At 42.6% G+C, this 24288-nt stretch overlaps 1 protein-coding gene across 2 annotated transcripts; it reads left to right on the forward strand.

Moving 5' to 3' along the window:
- Positions 1-5655: 5655 nt before the first annotated feature.
- On the forward strand, positions 5656-24288 carry LOC115117555 (zinc finger protein OZF-like). Of its 2 annotated transcripts, XM_065025229.1 has the most exons (4): positions 5661-5693; positions 5827-5916; positions 7456-7902; positions 21263-24288. In XM_065025229.1, exons 3-4 carry the CDS (start codon positions 7734-7736, stop codon positions 22489-22491), a joined length of 1398 nt encoding a protein of 465 aa, XP_064881301.1. In that variant the 5' UTR covers positions 5661-5693; positions 5827-5916; positions 7456-7733; the 3' UTR covers positions 22492-24288. The 2 variants fall into 2 exon arrangements, with proteins under 2 accessions (XP_064881300.1, XP_064881301.1); XM_065025228.1 differs by having other exon boundaries at positions 5656-5916.

The raw sequence follows: 24288 nt of genomic DNA on the forward strand, positions 1-24288 counted from the left end.
GCGTTGGACTAGTAACCTGAAGGTAGCCTAGTGGTTAGAGCGTTGGACTAGTAACCGGAAGGTAGCCTAGTGGTTAGAGCGTTGGACTAGTAACCTGAAGGTAGCCTAGTGGTTAGAGCGTTGGACTAGTAACCTGAAGGTAGCCTAGTGGTTAGAGCGTTGGACTAGTAACCTGAAGGTAGCCTAGTGGTTAGAGCGTTGGACTAGTAACCGGAAGGTAGCCTAGTGGTTAGAGCGTTGGACTAGTAACCTGAAGGTAGCCTAGTGGTTAGAGCGTTGGACTAGTAACCTGATGGTAGCCTAGTGGTTAGAGCGTTGGACTAGTAACCTGAAGGTAGCCTAGTGGTTAGAGCGTTGGACTAGTAACCTGAAGGTAGCCTAGTGGTTAGAGCGTTGGACTAGTAACCTGAAGGTAGCCTAGTGGTTAGAGCGTTGGACTAGTAACCTGAAGGTAGCCTAGTGGTTAGAGCGTTGGACTAGTAACCTGAAGGTAGCCTAGTGGTTAGAGCGTTGGACTAGTAACCTGAAGGTAGCCTAGTGGTTAGAGCGTTGGACTAGTAACCGGAAGGTTGCCTAGTGGTTAGAGCGTTGGACTAGTAACCTGAAGGTAGCCTAGTGGTTAGAGCGTTGGACTAGTAACCGGAAGGTAGCCTAGTGGTTAGAGCGTTGGACTAGTAACCTGAAGGTTGCCTAGTGGTTAGAGCGTTGGACTAGTAACCTGAAGGTAGCCTAGTGGTTAGAGCGTTGGACTAGTAACCTGAAGGTAGCCTAGTGGTTAGAGCGTTGGACTAGTAACCGGAAGGTAGCCTAGTGGTTAGAGCGTTGGACTAGTAACCTGAAGGTAGCCTAGTGGTTAGAGCGTTGGACTAGTAACCTGAAGGTAGCCTAGTGGTTAGAGCGTTGGACTAGTAACCTGAAGGTAGCCTAGTGGTTAGAGCGTTGGACTAGTAACCTGAAGGTAGCCTAGTGGTTAGAGCGTTGGACTAGTAACCTGAAGGTAGCCTAGTGGTTAGAGCGTTGGACTAGTAACCTGAAGGTAGCCTAGTGGTTAGAGCGTTGGACTAGTAACCTGAAGGTAGCCTAGTGGTTAGAGCGTTGGACTAGTAACCGGAAGGTAGCCTAGTGGTTAGAGCGTTGGACTAGTAACCTGAAGGTAGCCTAGTGGTTAGAGCGTTGGACTAGTAACCTGATGGTAGCCTAGTGGTTAGAGCGTTGGACTAGTAACCTGAAGGTAGCCTAGTGGTTAGAGCGTTGGACTAGTAACCTGAAGGTAGCCTAGTGGTTAGAGCGTTGGACTAGTAACCTGAAGGTAGCCTAGTGGTTAGAGCGTTGGACTAGTAACCTGAAGGTAGCCTAGTGGTTAGAGCGTTGGACTAGTAACCTGAAGGTAGCCTAGTGGTTAGAGCGTTGGACTAGTAACCTGAAGGTAGCCTAGTGGTTAGAGCGTTGGACTAGTAACCGGAAGGTTGCCTAGTGGTTAGAGCGTTGGACTAGTAACCTGAAGGTAGCCTAGTGGTTAGAGCGTTGGACTAGTAACCGGAAGGTAGCCTAGTGGTTAGAGCGTTGGACTAGTAACCTGAAGGTTGCCTAGTGGTTAGAGCGTTGGACTAGTAACCTGAAGGTAGCCTAGTGGTTAGAGCGTTGGACTAGTAACCTGAAGGTAGCCTAGTGGTTAGAGCGTTGGACTAGTAACCGGAAGGTAGCCTAGTGGTTAGAGCGTTGGACTAGTAACCTGAAGGTAGCCTAGTGGTTAGAGCGTTGGACTAGTAACCTGAAGGTAGCCTAGTGGTTAGAGCGTTGGACTAGTAACCTGAAGGTAGCCTAGTGGTTAGAGCGTTGGACTAGTAACCTGAAGGTAGCCTAGTGGTTAGAGCGTTGGACTAGTAACCTGAAGGTAGCCTAGTGGTTAGAGCGTTGGACTAGTAACCTGAAGGTAGCCTAGTGGTTAGAGCGTTGGACTAGTAACCTGAAGGTAGCCTAGTGGTTAGAGCGTTGGACTAGTAACCGGAAGGTTGCCTAGTGGTTAGAGCGTTGGACTAGTAACCTGAAGGTAGCCTAGTGGTTAGAGCGTTGGACTAGTAACCTGAAGGTAGCCTAGTGGTTAGAGCGTTGGACTAGTAACCTGAAGGTAGCCTAGTGGTTAGAGCGTTGGACTAGTAACCTGAAGGTAGCCTAGTGGTTAGAGCGTTGGACTAGTAACCGGAAGGTAGCCTAGTGGTTAGAGCGTTGGACTAGTAACCTGAAGGTAGCCTAGTGGTTAGAGCGTTGGACTAGTAACCTGAAGGTAGCCTAGTGGTTAGAGCGTTGGACTAGTAACCGGAAGGTAGCCTAGTGGTTAGAGCGTTGGACTAGTAACCTGAAGGTAGCCTAGTGGTTAGAGCGTTGGACTAGTAACCTGAAGGTAGCCTAGTGGTTAGAGCGTTGGACTAGTAACCTGAAGGTAGCCTAGTGGTTAGAGCGTTGGACTAGTAACCGGAAGGTAGCCTAGTGGTTAGAGCGTTGGACTAGTAACCTGAAGGTAGCCTAGTGGTTAGAGCGTTGGACTAGTAACCTGAAGGTAGCCTAGTGGTTAGAGCGTTGGACTAGTAACCTGAAGGTAGCCTAGTGGTTAGAGTGTAGAGGCGGCAGGGTAGCCTAGTGGTTAGAGTGTTGGACTAGTAACCTGAAGGTAGCCTAGTGGTTAGAGCGTTGGACTAGTAACCGGAAGGTAGCCTAGTGGTTAGAGCGTTGGACTAGTAACCGGAAGGTAGCCTAGTGGTTAGAGCGTTGGACTAGTAACCTGAAGGTAGCCTAGTGGTTAGAGCGTTGGACTAGTAACCGGAAGGTAGCCTAGTGGTTAGAGCGTTGGACTAGTAACCTGAAGGTAGCCTAGTGGTTAGAGCGTTGGACTAGTAACCTGAAGGTAGCCTAGTGGTTAGAGCGTTGGACTAGTAACCGGAAGGTAGCCTAGTGGTTAGAGCGTTGGACTAGTAACCTGAAGGTAGCCTAGTGGTTAGAGCGTTGGACTAGTAACCTGAAGGTAGCCTAGTGGTTAGAGCGTTGGACTAGTAACCTGAAGGTTGCCTAGTGGTTAGAGCGTTGGACTAGTAACCTGAAGGTAGCCTAGTGGTTAGAGCGTTGGACTAGTAACCTGAAGGTTGCAAGTTCAAACCCCTGAGCTGACAAGGTACAAATCTGTCGTTCTGCCCCTGAACAGGCAGTTAACCCACTGTTCCTAGGCCGTCATTGTAAATATGAATTTGTTCTTAACTGACTTGCCTAGTTAAATAAAGGTATAAAAAAATAAAAAAGACAAGGGTTAAAAAAGATTTGCCAGTAGATTGTCGACGTGATTCATGATGATTGTCTAGCTTGCTAGCTAAAATTTTGAAAGTATGTTGTTGACATGACCAGTCCAATCAAAGATAAGGTAGATATCACGTGATCTGATGTCATTTTATCTGTGACCAATGATCTTGAGCCTTCTTGGATGGGCACTTCTAATGTAACTGTATTGCAGCACCCAATGGGCTTGAATTTTTGAACTCTCCCCATAGATTTTGCGGTGACGTAGTGTTCCCATGACTGACAGAACACTGAGCCAATCGTGGCGCAACTAGAAAACATTACCAACCTCTAAACTCCGTATTTTCCTCTGGCAGCCCCACCACCACAGAAAGCAGCTGAGCTAGACTGAAACACCTGCATTTTGGAGCTGCCTCACTCAAGAAAGCCAAAGAGACCACGGTTGTATGCGGCTTTAGTAACTCAATTATTATTATTATTTTTAACATTGTTTGCAGACTGATATATGACACGTATTAATGCCAAAATAACAGAACAAAACAGGCAAACATTTATTTTTTTTTGCTAAACAGGGGGGGCTCAAACCCCACTTGCCCTGAATGGTGTGTTGGCACTGGCCAGGGGGAAATGAAATCCACATAACAAATATCAGTCCAAGCTTTTTTCAAAAGTTGCCAGCCCTGGTGTAACAACCGAAGTTCTTCGTAGATGTATACTAGCTTTTTATTGCTGTCTAACATTAAAGTGGCTACTCAAGAAGGCAAAGGTAACTGAACTTAATGACTACCGCTATCCAGTAGCACTCACCTCTGTCATCATGAAGTGCTTTGAGAGATTAGTCAAGGATCATATCACCTCCACCTTACCTGACACCCTAGACCCACTTCAATTTGCTTTCCGCCCCAATAGATCCACAGACGATGCAATCGCCATCACTCTGCACACTGCCCATCCCATCTGGACAAGAGGAATACCTATGTAAGAATGCTGTTCATTGACTATAGCTCAGCATTCAACACCACAGTACACTCCAAGCTCGTCATTAAGCTTGAGGCCCTGGGTCTGAACCCCGCCCTGTGCAACTGGGTCCTGGACTTCCTGACGGGCCGCCCCCAGGTGGTGAAGGTAGGACTTCCTGACGGGCCGCCCCCAGGTGGTGAAGGTAGGACTTCCTGACGGGCCGCCCCCAGGTGGTGAAGGTAGGAAACATCACCTCCACTCTGCTGATCCTCAACACTGGGGCCCCAAAAGGCTGCGTTCTCAGCCCTCTCCTGTACCACCACCTGTTACGGCAACTGCACCTCCCTCAACCGTAAGGCTCTCCAGAGGGTAGTGAGGTCTGCACAACGCATCACCGGGGGCAAACTACCTGCCCTCCAGGACACCTACAGCACCCGATGTCACAAGAAGGCCAAAAAGATCATCAAGGACAACAACCACCCGAGCCACTGCCTGTTCACCTCGCTCTCATGCAGAAGGCGAGGTCAGTACAGGTGCATCAAAGCTGGGACCGAGAGACTGAAAAACAGCTTCTATCTCAAGGCCATCAGACTGTTAAACAGCAATCACTAACATTGAGTGGCTGCTGCCAACACACTGTCATTGACACTGACCCAACTCCAGCCACTTTAAAAAGGGGAATTGATGGGAAATGATGTAAATATATCACTAGCCACTTTAAACAATGCTACCTTATATAATGTTACTTACCCTACACTATTCATCTCATATGCATATGTATATACTGTACTCTAGATCATCGACTGCATTCTTATGTCACTAGCCACTTTAACTATGCCACTTTGTTTACTTTGTCTACATACTCATCTCATATGTATATACTGTACTCGATACCATCTACTGTATGCTGCTCTGTACCATCACTCATTCATATATCCTTATGTACATATTCCTTATCCCCTTACACTGTGTATAAGACAGTAGTTTTGGAATTGTTAGTTAGATTACTTGTTGGTTATCACTGCATTGTCGGAACTAGAAGCACAAGCATTTCGCTACACTCGCATTAACATCTGCTAACCATGTGTGTATGTGACAAATAAAATTTGATTTGATTTGATTTACAATGTGTGTATAAGGTAGTCGTGAATTTGTTAGATTACTTGTTAGATATTACTGCACTGCCGGAACTAGAAACGCAGGCATTTAGCTACATTCGCATTAACATCTGCTAACCATGCGCATGTGACCAATAAAATTTGATTTGATGTTGCCGTTTTCCTTTACTACTGGTCTGTAGGCTGCCTTGCACAGTAAACTCCCATCCAGCTGCCGGCGCTGTTGTGTTTCTGGGTTCGTCACCAACTAGAACAAAGAACGTCCCAAGATTCCTTGACTAAAACACGGAAGTAGGATTGGAAACGAGTTGTTATTGTTCCTTGTCTGCAGTAAATAAATACATACTTACTAAACTAAATAGGCTACCCATCTCTAATTTTATTAAAATGTCTAAACTACAGATGTTGTGTGTGTTTTTAAATGAGCGTTTAACGACGGCTGCTGTGGATATTTTTGGTGCAGTTGAGAAAACGGTAGTGGAGTACCAGGAGGAGAATGATCGGCTACGGGGACTGCTGCGGAGGACACCGGTGATACCGCTACGTCAAATAGGTTCGTATTTGTATTAAATTCACAATAGAGGATGGTCCTCCCCTTCCTCGGAGGAGCCTCTACCAATATTCAGCTCGATTTACTCTCAGTTTCGAAAATGCTAATTTGCATCAAAGTAGACATGTAAACAAATCCCCGCAAGCGCCTGCACGTCATCTGTAGCTGACACCTTTGCTAACAGAATGTTCCATTTAAAGAAATTAAGCCAATTTATTCATTACTACATTTTAGATAACATTAGATAGTTATTCCAGAGATTTGTTTAACCTTTGCCTCGATGCAGCAGTCCCGTCCAGATCATTATGGTGTTTGTAGTTCTTTATGTTTATAGTACTTTGTTAGCCACATTAGGAGAATTTCATTTTGAGGGGGTAAATACAGGGGGGGTATAATTTGTGGAATTTGTCCAACAGGAATCTGTTCCAAAAACTGAAGTACAAGGATGCCAACAAACAACGCATACAAACCTAGCTAACTAGCTGCCGAATAGGCATCAACTCACCACGTAGTTTATTCTTAATGTTTGTCCGTAGGCTACCAGAGTGAGGACAGACATTTTTCAGAATGAACGTGGTGAGTGAAAAACGCAATGAAATAGACCACTCCCTACCTGGTATCTTACTCTGCCGCTTTACAACTTTGTATGCGTTGTGTTTGCAACCTTGTTATTTACGAAGTTTTTGGATTCCTGTTGGAACGTTCCACAAATTATAAAATATAGGCGAATATATTAATAAAAGTCACCTTGTCCTAGAGAGATTTAAACGGTTATCAAAACGTCACGCCAGGGTAAGCCTACACGAAACACAGCCTTTTATTTTAAGTCATTGTAAAATCCCCTATGGGGAAAAATGAATGGTTGAAAAAAGATTAGACCCATTTCCCTGTTTGACCGTTTTATGGTTATGACTTATACTGTGGTAATTTGGTATTTTATTAGAGTCCCCATTAGCTGTTGCAAAAGCAGCAGCTACTCTTCCTGGGATTCACAAAAAACATGAAACATAATACAGAATGACATAATACAGAATGACATAATACAGAACATTCATAGATATAATATCAATATTTTTTAACCTTTATTTAACAGTCAAGTCAGTTAAGAACAAATTCTTATTTTCAATGACGGCCTAGGAACAGTGGGTTAACTGCCTGTTCAGGGGCAGAACGACAGATTTGTCAACTCAGGGGTTTGAACTTCTAACCACTAGGCTACCCTAGAAAACAGGCACACATGCACACATATCAACGCATACACACAAACTATCTAGGTCAAATAGGGGAGAGGTGTTGCTTTATCTGTTTTTTAAACAGGTTTGCTGTTCACTTGAGCAATTTCAGATGGAACGGAGTTCGATGCAACAATGGCTCTTCATAATACTGATCGCTTTCTTGAATTTGTTCTGGATTTGGGGACTGTGGTAAACTCTGTATCCAGGCTGTATAGCAGGGTAACCTCTGTATCCAGGCTGTATAGGTAACCTCTGTATCCAGGCTGTATAGCTGGGTAACCTCTGCTCCTCCTCTCCTTCCCTCCAGACTCCCTGCAGCCCTCTGTCTCTGAAGAGGAGGTTCCCCCTGAGCAGCAGCACTGTGAGCAGGAATGGAGCCCCAGTCTGGGACAGAAGGACCCAGAGACCAAACAGATTAAAGAGGAACAGGAGGAAGTCAGGACCAGTCAGGAGGAAGAGCAGCTTCAAGGGGTGGAGCCTGATATCATAGAGTTCATATTTACTCCTCCTTGTGTGAAAAGTGAATGTGATCAGGAGGAACCACGTCAAGATCCCATACTTGCTGAACACCCAACTCTCCTGAAAATGTCTAAACTACAGTCGTTTCAAGAGTTTTTAAATGAGCGTTTAACGGCGTTTGCTGCTGTGGAGATTTCCGGGGCATTTGCTAAAATGATAGTGGAGTACCAAGAGGAGAATGATCGGCTACGGAGACTGCTGCGGAGGACACCAGAGATACAACTATGTAGAATAGGTTAGTACATAGATCTACTGATAGTTAGTTATAGTTCTACTCAATGAAAATGTTTTTATTAACTTCTATTGTACATGGATAAAAACATGTCTGTGTCACGAAAACCAGGAAGTTATTTGAAAGTATGAAAATAGGTTCTAGAATTGACTGACTTTAGAAACAGGAAAAAAATAAACAGATGCACATTTCTTACATTTTATCTTTCGGTCGTTCAACTTTCATCAGAGCAAATCTCCCCAAACAGTGGGACAGATGAGGCCACTAAGGCTGCGTTTATACAGGCAGACCAATTCTGCCCCCCCCCCCCCCCCCCACCAATCATATATCTTTTCATGACAGATAATTTTCAGTGCTGATCTGATTGGTCAATTAATGGGAAAGAGATTAGACTTGGGCAGCCAGAGATAATTACAGACACCTGTGGTAATCTAAAGTAACCCAAAGGGCCACTCGATGTCATATCAGATAGAACAGAACATAGAGATGTAATTCTACAAATACAAAATGAGGTGTTTGTATCAGGAACCCATAATCTCAGACAGAACAATACAGACGACAATCTGCAACAAAATGAAAGACGAGGTAAACACACAACACCTCGGTGCTTTCAGGAAATATTCAGAACGCATGACATTTTGTTACGTTACAGCCTTATTCTAAAATGGATTAAATGTTTTTTTCCTCATCAATCTACACACAATACCCCATAATGACATCACAATACCCCATAATGATATCACAATACCCCATAATGACATCACAATACCCCATAATGACATCACAATACACCATAATGACCCAATATTGACAAAGCAGAAAGATTTTTTTTTTTTTTTTTCAGATTTCATTTACATAAGTATTCAGACCCTTTACTCAGTACTTCGTTGAAGCACCTTTGGCAGCGATTACAGCCTCGAGTCTTCTTAGGTATGACGCTACAAGCTTGTCACACTTGTATTTGGGGAGTGTATCCCATTCCTCTCTGCAGATCCTCTCAAGCTCTGTCTGGTTGGATGGGGAGTGTTGCTGCACAGGTATTTTCAGGTCTCTCCAGAGATGTTAGATCGGGTTCAAGTCCGGGCTCTGGTTGGGCCACTCAAGGACATTCAGAGACTTGTCCTGAAGCCACTCCTGCATTGTCTTGGTTGTGTGCTTAGGGTCGTAGTCCTGTTAAAACCTTCGCCCCCTTTCTGAGGTTCTGAGCGCTCTGGAGCAGGTTTTCATCAAGGATCTCACTGTACTTCAAATTAAATTGGTCACATACACATTTAGCAGATGTTATTGCGAGTGTATTGAAATGCTTGTGTTCCGAGCTCCAACAGTGCAGTAATATCTAACAATTCACAAATCTAAAAAGTAAAAGAATGGAATTCAGAAATATATCAATATTGTGACGAGCGATGTTGGAGTGGCATTGACTAAAATACAGAATAATATAATATATATATATTTACCTTTTTTTAACTAGGCAAGTCAGTTAAGAACAAATTCTTATTTTCAATGAGGGCTTGAAACAAACTTTAGTTTTGGCAAGTCGGTTAGGACATCTACTTTGTGCATGACACAGGTAATTTTTCCAACAATTGTTTACAGACAGATTATTTTACTTATAATTCACTGTATCACAATTCCAGTGGGTCAGAAGTTTACATACACTAAGTTGACTGTGCCTTTAAACAGCTTGGAAAATTCCAGAAGATGATGTCATGGCTTTAGAAGCTTCTGATAGGCTAATTGACATAATTTGAGTCAATTGCAGGTGTACCTGTGGATTTATTTCAAGAACTACCTTCAAACTCAGTCCCTCTTTGCTTGACATCATGGGAAAATCCAAATAAATCAGCCAAGACTTCAGAAAAAAAATTGTAGACCTCCACAAGTCTGGTTCATCCTTGGGAACAATTTCCAAAATCCTGAAGGTACCACGTTCATCTGTAAAAACAATAGTACGCAAGTATAAACACCATAAAACCACGCAGCCGTCATACCGCTCAGGAAGGAGACACGTTCTATCTCCTAGAGATGAACGTCTTTGGTGTGGAAAGTGCAAATCAATCCCAGAACAACAGCAAAGGACCTTGTGAAGATGCTGGAGGAAACAGGTACAAAAGTATATGTATTCACAGTAAAATGAGTCCTATATCGACATAACCTGAAAGACCTCTCAGCAAGGAAGAAGCCACTGCTCCAAAACCACCATAAACAATCCCGACTATGTGCCTTTTTACTGAGTAGTGGCTTCCGTCTGGCCACTACCAAAAAGGCCTGTTTGGTGGAGTGCTGCAGAGAGGGTTGTCCTTCTGGAAGGTTCTCCCATCTTCACAGAGGAACTCTGGAGCTCTGTCAGAGTGACCATCAGGTTCTTGGTCACTTCCCTGACCAAGGCCCTTCTCCCCCGATTGCTCAGTTTGGCCGGGCCGCCAGCTGTAGGAAGAGTCTTAGTGGTTCCAAACTTCTTCCATTCAATTTTGAGTGTCATAGAACAGGGTCTGAATACTGTCAATAATAATAATCAATAATAATAATAATGTCAATAATAATTCAAACAAATTTTGAATACATTTGCAAAAATGTCTTAACTGTTTTTTGCTTTGTCATTATGGGGTATTGTGTGTAGATTTTTTTATTTTATCTTTATTTAACTAGACAAGTCAGTTAAGAACCAATTCTTATTTTCAATGACGGCCTAGGAACAGTGGGTTAACTGCCTGTTCGACAGATTTGTACCTTGTCAGCTCAGGGGTTTGAACTTGCAACCTTCCGGTTACTAGTCCAACGCTCTAACCACTAGGCTACCCTGAGGAATTGTTTTCATTGAGTCCGTTTTAGAATAAGGCTTTAACGTAACAAAAGGTAGAAAAGGGAAGGGGTCTGAATGCTCTGTATACATTGTCCTCTGTAATTATATGGCACAGTGAAGCATTTCCTTCGTCTCTTGGCTCTGTACCAATGAGTAGGAGGTTACAGTATAGTTTCTCAGCTTTTATTTGAGAGTATTTGTACCATTTTTAGAAATGACAATGCTTTTTATACCTCGAGGTTCCTACTTCAAGTATTTGGACAATTGGCTCGACAGGTGTTTCTGGTTAGTCAGGTCAAATCAAATCACATTTTATTTGTCTCGTACACATGGTTAGCAGATGTTAATGCAAGTGTAGCGAAATGCTTGTGCTTCTAGTTCCGACAATGCAGTAATAACCAACAAGTAATCTAGCTAACAATTCCAAAACTACTGTCTTATACACAGTGTAAGGGGATAAAGAATATGTACATAAAGATATATGAATGAGTGATGGTACAGAGCGGCATAGGCAAGATACAGTAGATGGTATCGAGTACAGTATATACATATGAGATGAGTATGTAAACAAAGTGGCATAGTTAAAGTGGCTAGTGATACATGTATTACATAAGGATGCAGTAGATGATATAGAGTACAGTATATATGTATACATATGAGATGAATAATGTAGGGTATGTAAACATTCTATTAGGTAGCATTGTTTAAAGTGGCTAGTGATACATGTATTACATAAGGATGCAGTAGATGATATAGAGTACAGTATATACGTATACATATGAGATGAATAATGTAGGGTATGTAAACATTCTATTAGGTAGCATTGTTTAAAGTGGCTAGTGATACATGTATTACATAAGGATGCAGTAGATGATATAGAGTACAGTATATACATATGAGATGAGTATGTAAACAAAGTGGCATAGTTAAAGTGACTAGTGATACATGTATTACATAAAGATGCAGTAGATGATATAGAGTACAGTATATACGTATACATATGAGATGAATAATGTAGGGTATGTAAACATTATATTAGGTAGCATTGTTTAAAGTGGCTAGTGATACATGTATTACATAAAGATGCAGTAGATGATATAGAGTACAGTATATACATATGAGATGAATAATGTAGGGTATGTAAACATTATATTAGGTAGCATTGTTTAAAAGTGGCTAGTGATACATGTATTACATAAGGATGCAGTAGATGATATAGAGTACAGTATATACGTATACATATGAGATGAGTAATGTAGGGTATGTAAACATTATATTAGGTAGCATTGTTTAAAGTGGCTAGTGATATATTTTACATCATTTCCCATCAATTCCCAGGTGTGTTCCGGCACATAATGTGTGCAGGCATACGAGAGCTGTCAATGTGTAGTCTTGTGTCTAGGCTTTGCATATGCCTTTTGGAGCCTGCTTTTGTGGTGTTAACACCAGTAGCAGAAAGAGGCCCAAAGAAGTGTCAATGAAAGTCAATGAAGCCATTTATGAGGCTGAAACATCGGACAAAATTGATCAGAAACATAGGCAAAATCTTAGGCTTACCAAAAAAAAAAAAAAAAAAAAAAAACATCATTCAAAATGAAGAAAGCACTTGTGAGCTCAGCAATCGCAAATGGCCTGGTAGGCCAGGGAAGACCGTTACCAAAGATGGCCGAAGAATGTCAGACACATTGGGAACACTCCAGGAGGTGGGGTTGGACATGTCAGTCACTACCATCTACAGAAGACTAGTCTCATAGACTAGCCTGGTCTCATATACTAGACGTAACATAGTAAACGTAAATCCGGGACACTCTAATTAGTACGAAATTAAAAACTTTTCATCTACTTACTACTTAAAAAAAAAAAAAAATCTACTTTGCAACTACTTAGCTACTTAGCATGTTGGCTAACCCTTCCCCTAACCTTAACCCTTTTCACTAACCTTTCTCCTAACTATTTTAGTTAACCGTTACCTTAACTATAACTCCTAACCTTAACCATATATCCTAGCCTAACTAAAGTTAGCCAGCTAGCTAATGTTAGCCACCTAGCTAGAATTGAAAATTTAAAAAAATGTGTAACATATTGTAAGAAATGGGTGATGGACATCCACAAATTGAATACACACCATACTAAATGGTGTGTCAGGGATGTACCTACATAATAATACGAAATGCTCTGAGACCAGGTTGGAACTACAGAGGTCACACTGTGAGGTGCCACTGCTTCAGAAACAGGATGGGCAGGTTAGTTTGCTTAAAAGAGCCTGCAGAGTTCTGGGGGGAGGGGGGGATTGTGGACTGATTAAAACAAAGATTAACATTAATGATTAACACCAGAATGATGGCAAGAGGAAAGTGTGGGGTGGGGGAAGAACCTGCCCGGGAGGGGGGCTGTTATGGCTTGGGCATGAATGTCTGCCCCTGGAACTGGCTCACCTTCTTTACTCTCCATTGATGATGTCACTGCTGTCACCGCTCCATTGATGATGTCACTGCTCCATTGATGATGTCACTACTGTCACTGCTCCATTGATGTCACTACTGTCACTGCTCCATTGATGATGTCACTGCTGTCACTGCTCCATTGATGATGTCACTGCTCCATTGATGATGTCACTACTGTCACTGCTCCATTGATGATGTCACTGCTGTCACTGCTCCATTGATGATGTCATTGCTGTCACTGCTCCATTGATGATGTCACTGCTGTCACTGCTCCATTGATGATGTCACTGCTGTCACTGCTCCATTGATGATGTCACTGCTGTCACTGCTCCATTGATGATGTCACTGCTGTCACTGCTCCATTGATGATGTCACTGCTCCATTGATGATGTCACTACTGTCACTGCTCCATTGATGATGTCACTGCTGTCACTGCTCCATTGATGATGTCACTGCTGTCACTGCTCCATTGATGATGTCACTGCTGTCACTGCTCCATTGATGATGTCACTGCTCCATTGATGATGTCACTGCTCCATTGATGATGTCACTGCTGTCACTGCTCCATTGATGATGTCACTGCTCCATTGATGATGTCACCACATTAATTCTGAAGTGTACAGAAACCTATTGTCCGCTAACGTATACTGTCTGCTAAAGAACAAGCAAAATGCCTCCAAACTCATTGGGCGGCGCTTCGTCATTACAGCAAGACAATGACCCCGAACATATAACCATAGCAACTAGGGAGTTTTTTCAGCGCCCCCCCCCCAAAAAAAAGTAAAATTCTTTACTGGGCGAAGTCGATCTCCAGATTTACATCCAATTGAACATGCATTTCATTTGTTGAAGATGAGACATAAAGGGAAACAATATTTCAAAACAACAACAAAAAACTAGTGGCTGCAGTACAGACCTGGCAGGGCGTCACCAGAGAAGATATTGTCTTGGTCAATGGGTTGCAGACTTCAGTCAGTTATTGGATGCAAAGGAGCAAATACTAAACAGTGCTTCATTTGGACTTTATATGAATCGTTTGCACATTATATGAATCATTTGCACATTACATGAATCATTTGGATCTTTTATATGAATCATTTGCACCTTATACTAATCATTTGAACCTTATATGAATCATTTGGACTTTATATGAATCATTTGGACCTTTTATATGAATCATTTGGACCTTATATGAATCATTTGGACATTGCAACATGTAAAGTGTTGGTCCCATGTTTCATGAGCTGAAATAAAAGTTCCCAGAAATGTTCCATACACACAAACATCTTATTTCTCTCAAATTTTGTTGACAAATTAGTTTACATTCCTGTTAGTGAACATTTCTCCTTTGCCAAGATTATCCATCCACCTGGCAGGTGTGGCATATCAAGAGGCTGATTAAACAGCATGATTATTACACAGGTGCACCTTGTGCTGGGGACAATAAAAGGCCACTCTAAAATGTGCAGTTTTGTTACACAACACAATGCCACAGATGTCTGCATACTCACCAGACATGTCACCCATTGAGCATGTTTGGGATGCTCTGGATTGATGTGTACGACAGCGTGTTCCAGTTCAACTTCACTCAGCCAATTGAAGAGGAGTGGGACAACATTTTCAAAGGCTACAGACAACAGCCTGATCAACTCTATGCGAAGGAGATGTGTCGTTCTGTATGAGATGTGTCGTACTGTATGAGATGTGTCGTACTGTATGAGATGTATCGTACTGTATGAGATGTGTCGTACTGTATGAGATGTGTCGTACTGTATGAGATGTGTCGTACGGTATGAGATGTGTCGTACTGTATGAGATGTGTCGTACTGTATGAGATGTATCGTACTGTATGAGATGTGTCGTACTGTATGAGGTGTGTCGTACTGTATGAGGTGTATCGTACTGTATGAGATGTGTCGTACTGTATGAGGTGCATCATACTGTATGAGATGTATCGTACTGTATGAGATGTATCATACTGTATGAGGTATATCGTACTGTATGAGGTGTATCGTACTGTATGAGGTGTATCGTACTGTATGAGGTGTGTCGTACTGTATAAGGTGTGTTGCACTGTATGAGACGTATCGTACTGTATGAGATGTGTTGTACTGTATGAGGTGTGTCGTACTGTATGAGATGTGTCGTACTGTATGAGATGTGTCGTACTGTATGAGGTGTATCGTACTGTATGAGGTGTATCGTACTGTATGAGATGTGTCGTACTGTATGAGGTGTATCGTAATGTATGAGGTGTATCGTACTGTATGAGGTATATCGTACTGTATGAGATGTATCGTACTGTATGAGGTGTGTCGTACTGTATGAGGTGTATCGTACTGTATGAGGTGTATCGTACTGTATGAGATGTATCGTACTGTATGAGATGTGTCGTACTGTATGAGATGTGTCGTACTGTATGAGGTGTGTCGTAATGTATGAGGTGTGTCGTACTGTATGAGGTGTATCGTACTGTATGAGGTGTATCGTACTGTATGAGATGTATCGTACTGTATGAGATGTATCGTACTGTATGAGATGTATCGTACTGTACGAGGTGTATCGTACTGTATGAGGTGTATCGTACTGTATGAGGTGTGTCGTACTGTATGAGGTGTATCGTACTGTATGAGGTGTATCGTACTGTATGAGGTGTGTTGTAATGTATGAGGTGTGTCGTAATGTATGAGGTACACGGTACTGTATGAGGTACATGGTACTGAATGAGGTACATGGTACTGTATGAGGTACATGGTGCTGTATGGGGTACATGGTGCTGTATGAGGTACATGGTGCTGTATGAGGTACATGGTACTGTATGAGATGTATCGTACTGTATGAGGTACATGGTACTGTATGAGGTACATGGTACTGTATGAGGTGTGTCGTACTGTATGAGGTACATGGTACTGTATGAGGTACATGGTACTGTATGAGGTACATGGTACTGAATGAGATGTGTCGTACTGTATGAGGTGTGTTGTACTGTATGAGGTACAAGGTAATATATGAGGTACATGGTACTGTATGAGATGTGTCGTAATGTATGAGATGTGTCGTAATGTATGAGGTACATGGTACTGTATGAGGTACATGGTACTGTATGAGGTGTGTTGTAATGTATGAGGTACATGGTACTGTATGAGGTGTGTTGTAATGTATGAGGTACATGGTAATGTATGAGGTGTGTTGTACTGTATGAGGTACATGGTACTGTATGAGGTGTGTTGTAATGTATGAGGTACATGGTAATGTATGAGGTACATGGTACTGTATGAGGTGTGTTGTACTGTATGAGGTACATGGTGCTGTATGAGGTACATGGTGCTGTATGAGGTACATGGTACTGTATGAGGTACATGGTGCTGTATGAGGTACATGGTGTAATGTATGAGGTACATGGTACTGTATGAGGTACATGGTGCTGTATGAGGTACATGGTGCTGTATGAGGTACATGGTACTGTATGAGGTACATAGTACTGTATGAGGTACATGGTACAGTATGAGGTACATGGTACTGTATGAGGTGTGTTGTACTGTATGGGGTACATGGTACTGTATGAGGTGTGTTGTACTGTATGGGGTACATGGTACTGTATGAGGTGTGTTGTACTGTATGAGGTACATGGTACTGTATGAGGTGTGTTGTACTGTATGGGGTACATGGTACTGTATGTGGTGTGTTGTACTGTATGGGGTACATGGTACTGTATGAGGTGTGTTGTACTGTATGAGGTACATGGTACTGTATGAGGTGTGTTGTACTGTATGAGGTACATGGTACTGTATGAGGTGTGTTGTACTGTATGGGGTACATGGTACTGTATGAGGTGTGTTGTAATGTATGAGGTACATGGTACTGTATGAGGTACATGGTACTGTATGAGGTGTGTTGTAATGTATGAGGTACATGTTACTGTATGAGGTACATGGTGCTGTATGAGGTACATGGTACTGTATGAGGTGTGTTGTAATGTATGAGGTGTGTTGTAATGTATGAGGTACATGGTGCTGTATGAGGTACATGGTGGTGTATGAGGTACATGGTACTGTATGAGGTACATGGTGTAATGTATGAGGTACATGGTGCTGTATGAGGTACATGGTGTAATGTATGATGTACATGGTGCTGTATGAGGTACATGGTACTGTATGAGGTACATGGTACTGTATGAGGTACATGGTGTAATGTATGAGGTACATGGTGTAATGTATGAGGTACATGGTGCTGTATGAGGTACATGGTGCTGTATGAGGTACATGGTGGTGTATGAGGTACATGGTACTATATGAGGTACATGGTACAGTATGAGGTGCATGGTACTGTATGAGGTACATGGTGTAATGTATGAGGTACATGGTACTGTATGAGGTACATGGTACTGTATGAGGTACATGGTACTGTATGGGGTACATGGTACTGTATGAGGTACATGGTACTGTATGAGGTACATGGTACTGTATGAGGTACACGGTACTGTATGGGGTACATGGTACTGTATGGGGTACATGGTACTGTATGAGGTACATGGTACTGTATGAGGTACATGGTCTGTATGGGGTACATGGTACTGTATGCGGTACATGGTACTGTATGAGGTACATGGTACTGTATGAGGTACATGGTCTGTATGGGGTACATGGTACTGTATGAGGTACATGGTACTGTATGAGGTACATGGTACTGTATGAGGTACATGGTACTGTATGAGGTACATGGTACTGTATGAGGTACATGGTCTGTATGGGGTACATGGTACTGTATGAGGTGCATGGTACTGTATGAGGTACATGGTACTGTATGAGGTACATGGTACTGTATGAGGTGTGTTGTAATGTATGAGGTACATGGTGGTGTATGAGGTACATGGTACTGTATGAGGTACATGGTGTAATGTATGAGGTACATGGTGCTGTATGAGGTAGATGGTGTAATGTATGATGTACATGGTGCTGTATGAGGTACATGGTACTGTATGAGGTACATGGTACTGTATGAGGTACATGGTGTAATGTATGAGGTACATGGTGTAATGTATGAGGTACATGGTACTGTATGAGGTACATGGTGTAATGTATGAGGTACATGGTGCTGTATGAGGTGTGTCATACTGTATGAGGTACATGGTGCTGTATGAGGTACATGGTGCTGTATGAGGTACATGGTGGTGTATGAGGTACATGGTACTATATGAGGTACATGGTACAGTATGAGGTGCATGGTACTGTATGAGGTACATGGTGTAATGTATGAGGTACATGGTACTGTATGAGGTACATGGTACTGTATGAGGTACATGGTACTGTATGGGGTACATGGTACTGTATGAGGTACATGGTACTGTATGAGGTACATGGTCTGTATGGGGTACATGTTACTGTATGAGGTACATGGTACTGTATGAGGTACATGGTACTGTATGAGGTACATGGTACTGTATGGGGTACATGGTACTGTATGGGGTACATGGTACTGTATGAGGTACATGGTACTGTATGAGGTACATGGTCTGTATGGGGTACATGGTACTGTATGAGGTACATGGTCTGTATGGGGTACATGGTACTGTATGACGTACATGGTACTGTATGCGGTACATGGTACTGTATGGGGTACATGGTACTGTATGAGGTACATGGTACTGTATGAGGTACATGGTCTGTATGGGGTACATGGTACTGTATGAGGTACATGGTACTGTATGAGGTACATGGTACTGTATGAGGTACATGGTACTGTATGAGGTACATGGTACTGTATGGGGTACATGGTACTGTATGAGGTACATGGTACTGTATGAGGTACATGGTGTAATGTATGAGGTACATGGTGCTGTATGAGGTACATGGTACTGTATGAGGTACATGGTACTGTATGAGGTACATGGTGTAATGTATGAGGTACATGGTGTAATGTATGAGGTACATGGTGCTGTATGAGGTACATGGTGCTGTATGAGGTACATGGTGCTGTATGAGGTACATGGTGGTGTATGAGGTACATGGTGCTATATGAGGTACATGGTACAGTATGAGGTGCATGGTACTGTATGAGGTACATGGTACTGTATGAGGTACATGGTACTGTATGAGGTACATGGTACTGTATGGGGTACATGGTACTGTATGAGGTACATGGTACTGTATGAGGTACATGGTCTGTATGGGGTACATGTTACTGTATGAGGTACATGGTACTGTATGAGGTACATGGTATTGTATGAGGTACATGGTACTGTATGGGGTACATGGTACTGTATGGGGTACATGGTACTGTATGAGGTACATGGTCTGTATGGGGTACATGGTACTGTATGAGGTACATGGTACTGTATGGGGTACATGGTACTGTATGAGGTACATGGTACTGTATGAGGTACATGGTCTGTATGGGGTACATGGTACTGTATGAGGTACATGGTACTGTATGAGGTACATGGTACTGTATGAGGTACATGGTACTGAATGAGGTACATGGTACTGTATGGGGTACATGGTACTGTATGAGGTACATGGTACTGTATGAGGTACATGGTCTGTATGGGGTACATGGTACTGTATGAGGTACATGGTACTGTATGAGGTGTGTTGTAATGTATGAGGTACATGGTGGTGTATGAGGTACATGGTACTGTATGAGGTACATGGTGTAATGTATGAGGTACATGGTGCTGTATGAGGTACATGGTGTAATGTATGATGTACATGGTGCTGTATGAGGTACATGGTACTGTATGAGGTACATGGTACTGTATGAGGTACATGGTGTAATGTATGAGGTACATGGTGTAATGTATGAGGTACATGGTACTGTATGAGGTACATGGTGTAATGTATGAGGTACATGGTGCTGTATGAGGTGTGTCATACTGTATGAGGTACATGGTGCTGTATGAGGTACATGGTGCTGTATGAGGTACATGGTGGTGTATGAGGTACATGGTACTATATGAGGTACATGGTACAGTATGAGGTGCATGGTACTGTATGAGGTACATGGTGTAATGTATGAGGTACATGGTACTGTATGAGGTACATGGTACTGTATGAGGTACATGGTACTGTATGGGGTACATGGTACTGTATGAGGTACATGGTACTGTATGAGGTACATGGTCTGTATGGGGTACATGTTACTGTATGAGGTACATGGTACTGTATGAGGTACATGGTACTGTATGGGGTACATGGTACTGTATGGGGTACATGGTACTGTATGAGGTACACGGTACTGTATGAGGTACATGGTCTGTATGGGGTACATGGTACTGTATGAGGTACATGGTCTGTATGGGGTACATGGTACTGTATGAGGTACATGGTACTGTATGCGGTACATGGTACTGTATGGGGTACATGGTACTGTATGAGGTACATGGTACTGTATGAGGTACATGGTCTGTATGGGGTACATGGTACTGTATGAGGTACATGGTACTGTATGAGGTACATGGTACTGTATGAGGTACATGGTACGGTATGAGGTACATGGTACTGTATGAGGTACATGGTACTGTATGAGGTACATGGTACTGTATGGGGTACATGGTACTGTATGAGGTACATGGTACTGTATGAGGTACATTGTACTGTATGAGGTACATGGTACTGAATGAGGTACATGGTGTAATGTATGAGGTACATGGTACTGTATGAGGTACATGGTGTAATGTATGAGGTACATGGTGTAATGTATGAGGTACATGGTGTAATGTATGAGGTACATGGTGTAATGTATGAGGTACATGGTACTGTATGAGGTACATGGTGTAATGTATGAGGTACATCACACCAGATCCTGACTGGTTTTCTGGTCCACGTCTTTATTTATTTGTAGTTGTTTATCTGACCAACAGATGCAGATCCAGTCGTGTTAAATCCATAATATGATTATTATTATTTATTTTTTTACTGATTTATATACCTACAGTACCAGTCAAAGGTTTGGACTCACCCATTCCAGGGTTTCTTAAAGGTACAAACAATGTAAAAACCCACCAAAATAACTGATGGTTAGGAGCATGTAAAACATCAGCCATTCCCTCCCGCACCATTCTACATCTGTCTAAAGGCTGTATATAGGTAACCTCTGACCCTCCTCTCCTTCCCTCCAGACTCCCTGCAGCTCTCTGTCTCTGAAGAGGAGGTTCCCCCTGAGCAGCAGCACTGTGAGCAGGAGTGGAGCCCCAGTCTGGGGCAGGAGGACCCAGAGACCAAACAGATTAAAGAGGAACAGGAGGAAGTCAGGACCAGTCAGGAGGAAGAGCAGCTTCAAGGGGTGGAGCCTGATATCATAGGGTTCATTTTCTCTCCTTCCTGTGTGAAAAGTGAATGTGATCAGGAGGACCAAACCCAGACTGTGGAGAACAGAGAGAGAGACTCTAAACTAGTGGATCTCAAACCTTCTGGCACTGTGACCCACCTAAAGGGTCTCTACATTCCCTGTGACCCTCCAGATAATCAAAACAATGCCTCCAGCCGCAGCTCAGCCGTAAGCAGCGACGCAGTAGGACTTGACAACAGTCCACCATTGGAGCCCAGCCCAACATTGGGGGAACACTGTTCCAATCCCAGCACCATGCCTAGAAAAACTCACAGCTGCCGTGACTGTGGTGAAACATTTGCTCTGAAAGCTGATCTGCAGAGACATTTGACTCTCACCAAGAAGAGACCCAGTGAATGTCGATTCTGCAAGAAACGCTACAACTCCACCTGTAAACTGAAGGCCCATGTCCGACTCTGTCACAGTGGGAAACCCTGTGTCTGCCCTGTTTGTGGAAAGATCTTCAAACAAAAAGGGCATCTGTCCAGGCACATGAGGATTCACACAGGAGAGAAACCATTCAGTTGTGGTGACTGTGGGAAAAGCTTCCGTCTGAAGGGGCATCTAACCAGGCACAAACTGATTCACACAGGGGAGAATCCATTTAGCTGTGGTGATTGTGGGAAAAGATTCAGTCTCAAGCAGCATCTAACCAGGCACAAACTGATTCACACAGGAGAGAAACCTTTTAGCTGTGGCGACTGCGGGAAAAGCTTCAATCTCAAGAAGACACTAACTGAACATATACGGACTCACACAGGAGAGAAACCTTTTAGCTGTGGTGACTGTGGGAAAAGCTTCAGTGTCAAGAAGACACTAATTGAACATATACGGACTCACACAGGAGAGAAACCATATAGCTGTGGTGACTGTGGGAAAAGCTTCAGTGTCAATAGGAACCTAACTAAGCACAAACTGACTCACACAGGAGAGAAACAACATGGCTGCTCAGTCTGTGGTAAAAGATTCATTCAGAAGACTAATCTGCTGAGGCATGTCAAAAACAACCACAAAGAATGAAAACAAGACAAAGGAACAAAGAAAGTAAATGAGGACATAGACGCAGAGAGTGGACTAAGAGAGTATTGAGATACACCCAAGATCCCCTGTGGACCAACTGAGGACATAGACACAGAGAGGGGACTAAGAGAGTATTGAGATACACCCAAGATCCCCTGTGGACCAACTCTAACTGGTTCTCCTGATCCTGCTCAGTCCAATGTCACAGTATTATATAATGGGACTGTTGTCTGAACCTAACAGGTAATGTTGCTACTCTTTGTGTAGGAAATGGACAATCTGCAGTTCAGACAACCACCAGTTTTTAGGTGAACAACTGAGGGATGGTGTTGGAGAGTTGTAAAAACACTCAAATTCATAGACTGATATCAAATTTGCCTGTTGCTACGTTGTTCCTTAAAGGAACCATCAGAGGTGTCCACTACAATGCAAGATTTAGTTAGCTAGATATTTAGTCAGCTAGAGATTTAGTCAGCTAGAGATTTAGTCAGCTAGAGATTTAGTTATCTAGAGATTTAGTCAGCTAGAGATTTAGTCAGCTAGAGATTTAGTCAGCTAGAGATTTAGTCAGCTAGAGATTTAGTTATCTAGAGATTTAGTCAGCTAGAGATTTAGTAAGCTAGAGATTTAGTTAGCTAGAGATTTAGTCAGCTAGAGATTTAGTCAGCTAGAGATTTAGTCAGCTAGAGATTTAGTTAGCTAGAGATTTAGTAAGCTAGAGATTTAGTTAGCTAGAGATTTAGTCAGCTAGAGATTTAGTCAGCTAGAGATTTAGTTATCTAGAGATTTAGTCAGCTAGAGATTTAGTCATCTAGAGATTTAGTCAGCTAGAGATTTAGTCAGCTAGAGATTTAGTTATCTAGAGATTTAGTTATCTAGAGATTTAGTCAGGTAGAGATTTAGTCAGCTAGAGATTTAGTTATCTAGAGATTTAGTCAGCTAGTTAACTAAATAAACTTTATATGGAGAAAGAGATAAACACCAAATGGGCGTGGTCTAATTGACTCAACGACCAAACAACATACGTAAGTGTAGATTTCTTAATGAACCAGAGGATCTCTAGGTATTTCTGGTTGATTGTCAAAGTGATCTGTTTCATTGACCCCCCCCTCCCCCTCTGCAGTTCAAATAAGAACAAAGTGGGAAACCTGCCACTGTTTTGGTAAACAACTGAGGGAACGGGTTGGAGAAATGTAAATATTCAGACACATCTTTGGATGCCATGAGATCAAAATAATAGTTTTAACCATATTATGTGGCTATGCAGTGTTTGGTTGACATTTTAGGTTCATATGTTTTGTGTTCTGATGGGGGTATGACTGTCCAAAGTCCAAAATTCGATGTACCAATCACAGATTGCCCCTTAAAACCCCCTAGAGTTGATTGACGCACCCATGACGTCACAGGGCGACGTCGTTTTGAATACAGAATATCTCCCTGTGTATTTATTATCGCTGCTCCCCTCTTTCCGGCGACATGAAGTGTGCAGCTATTCAATAACACGGGGCTCGTGAAAGAGGCCTTTTTCTACACGGGAGAAGCTCTGGACAAGAAAATATTCACAGAATCATGTGTTAATCCCAAACCGTGATGTCTGAACCTATGATGAAAACTAATGTCACCCATGTCGAAAGGAGAGACTTTGTTTGGCTCTATGACATCTACAAGTTTAAGTGCCCTCTGAACTCTGTCACGGACTACGTCATTTCCAAGAGGTGTCACAAAAACCGACCGACCAAACTGTTGGTGCTACAAACAAGTCTCACCAATATTCAGTAAAGTACTTCAAAGTATTAA

The sequence above is a fragment of the Oncorhynchus nerka genome, linkage group LG12 (genome assembly GCF_034236695.1).
Source record: "Oncorhynchus nerka isolate Pitt River linkage group LG12, Oner_Uvic_2.0, whole genome shotgun sequence".
Lineage (NCBI taxonomy): Eukaryota > Metazoa > Chordata > Actinopteri > Salmoniformes > Salmonidae > Oncorhynchus > Oncorhynchus nerka.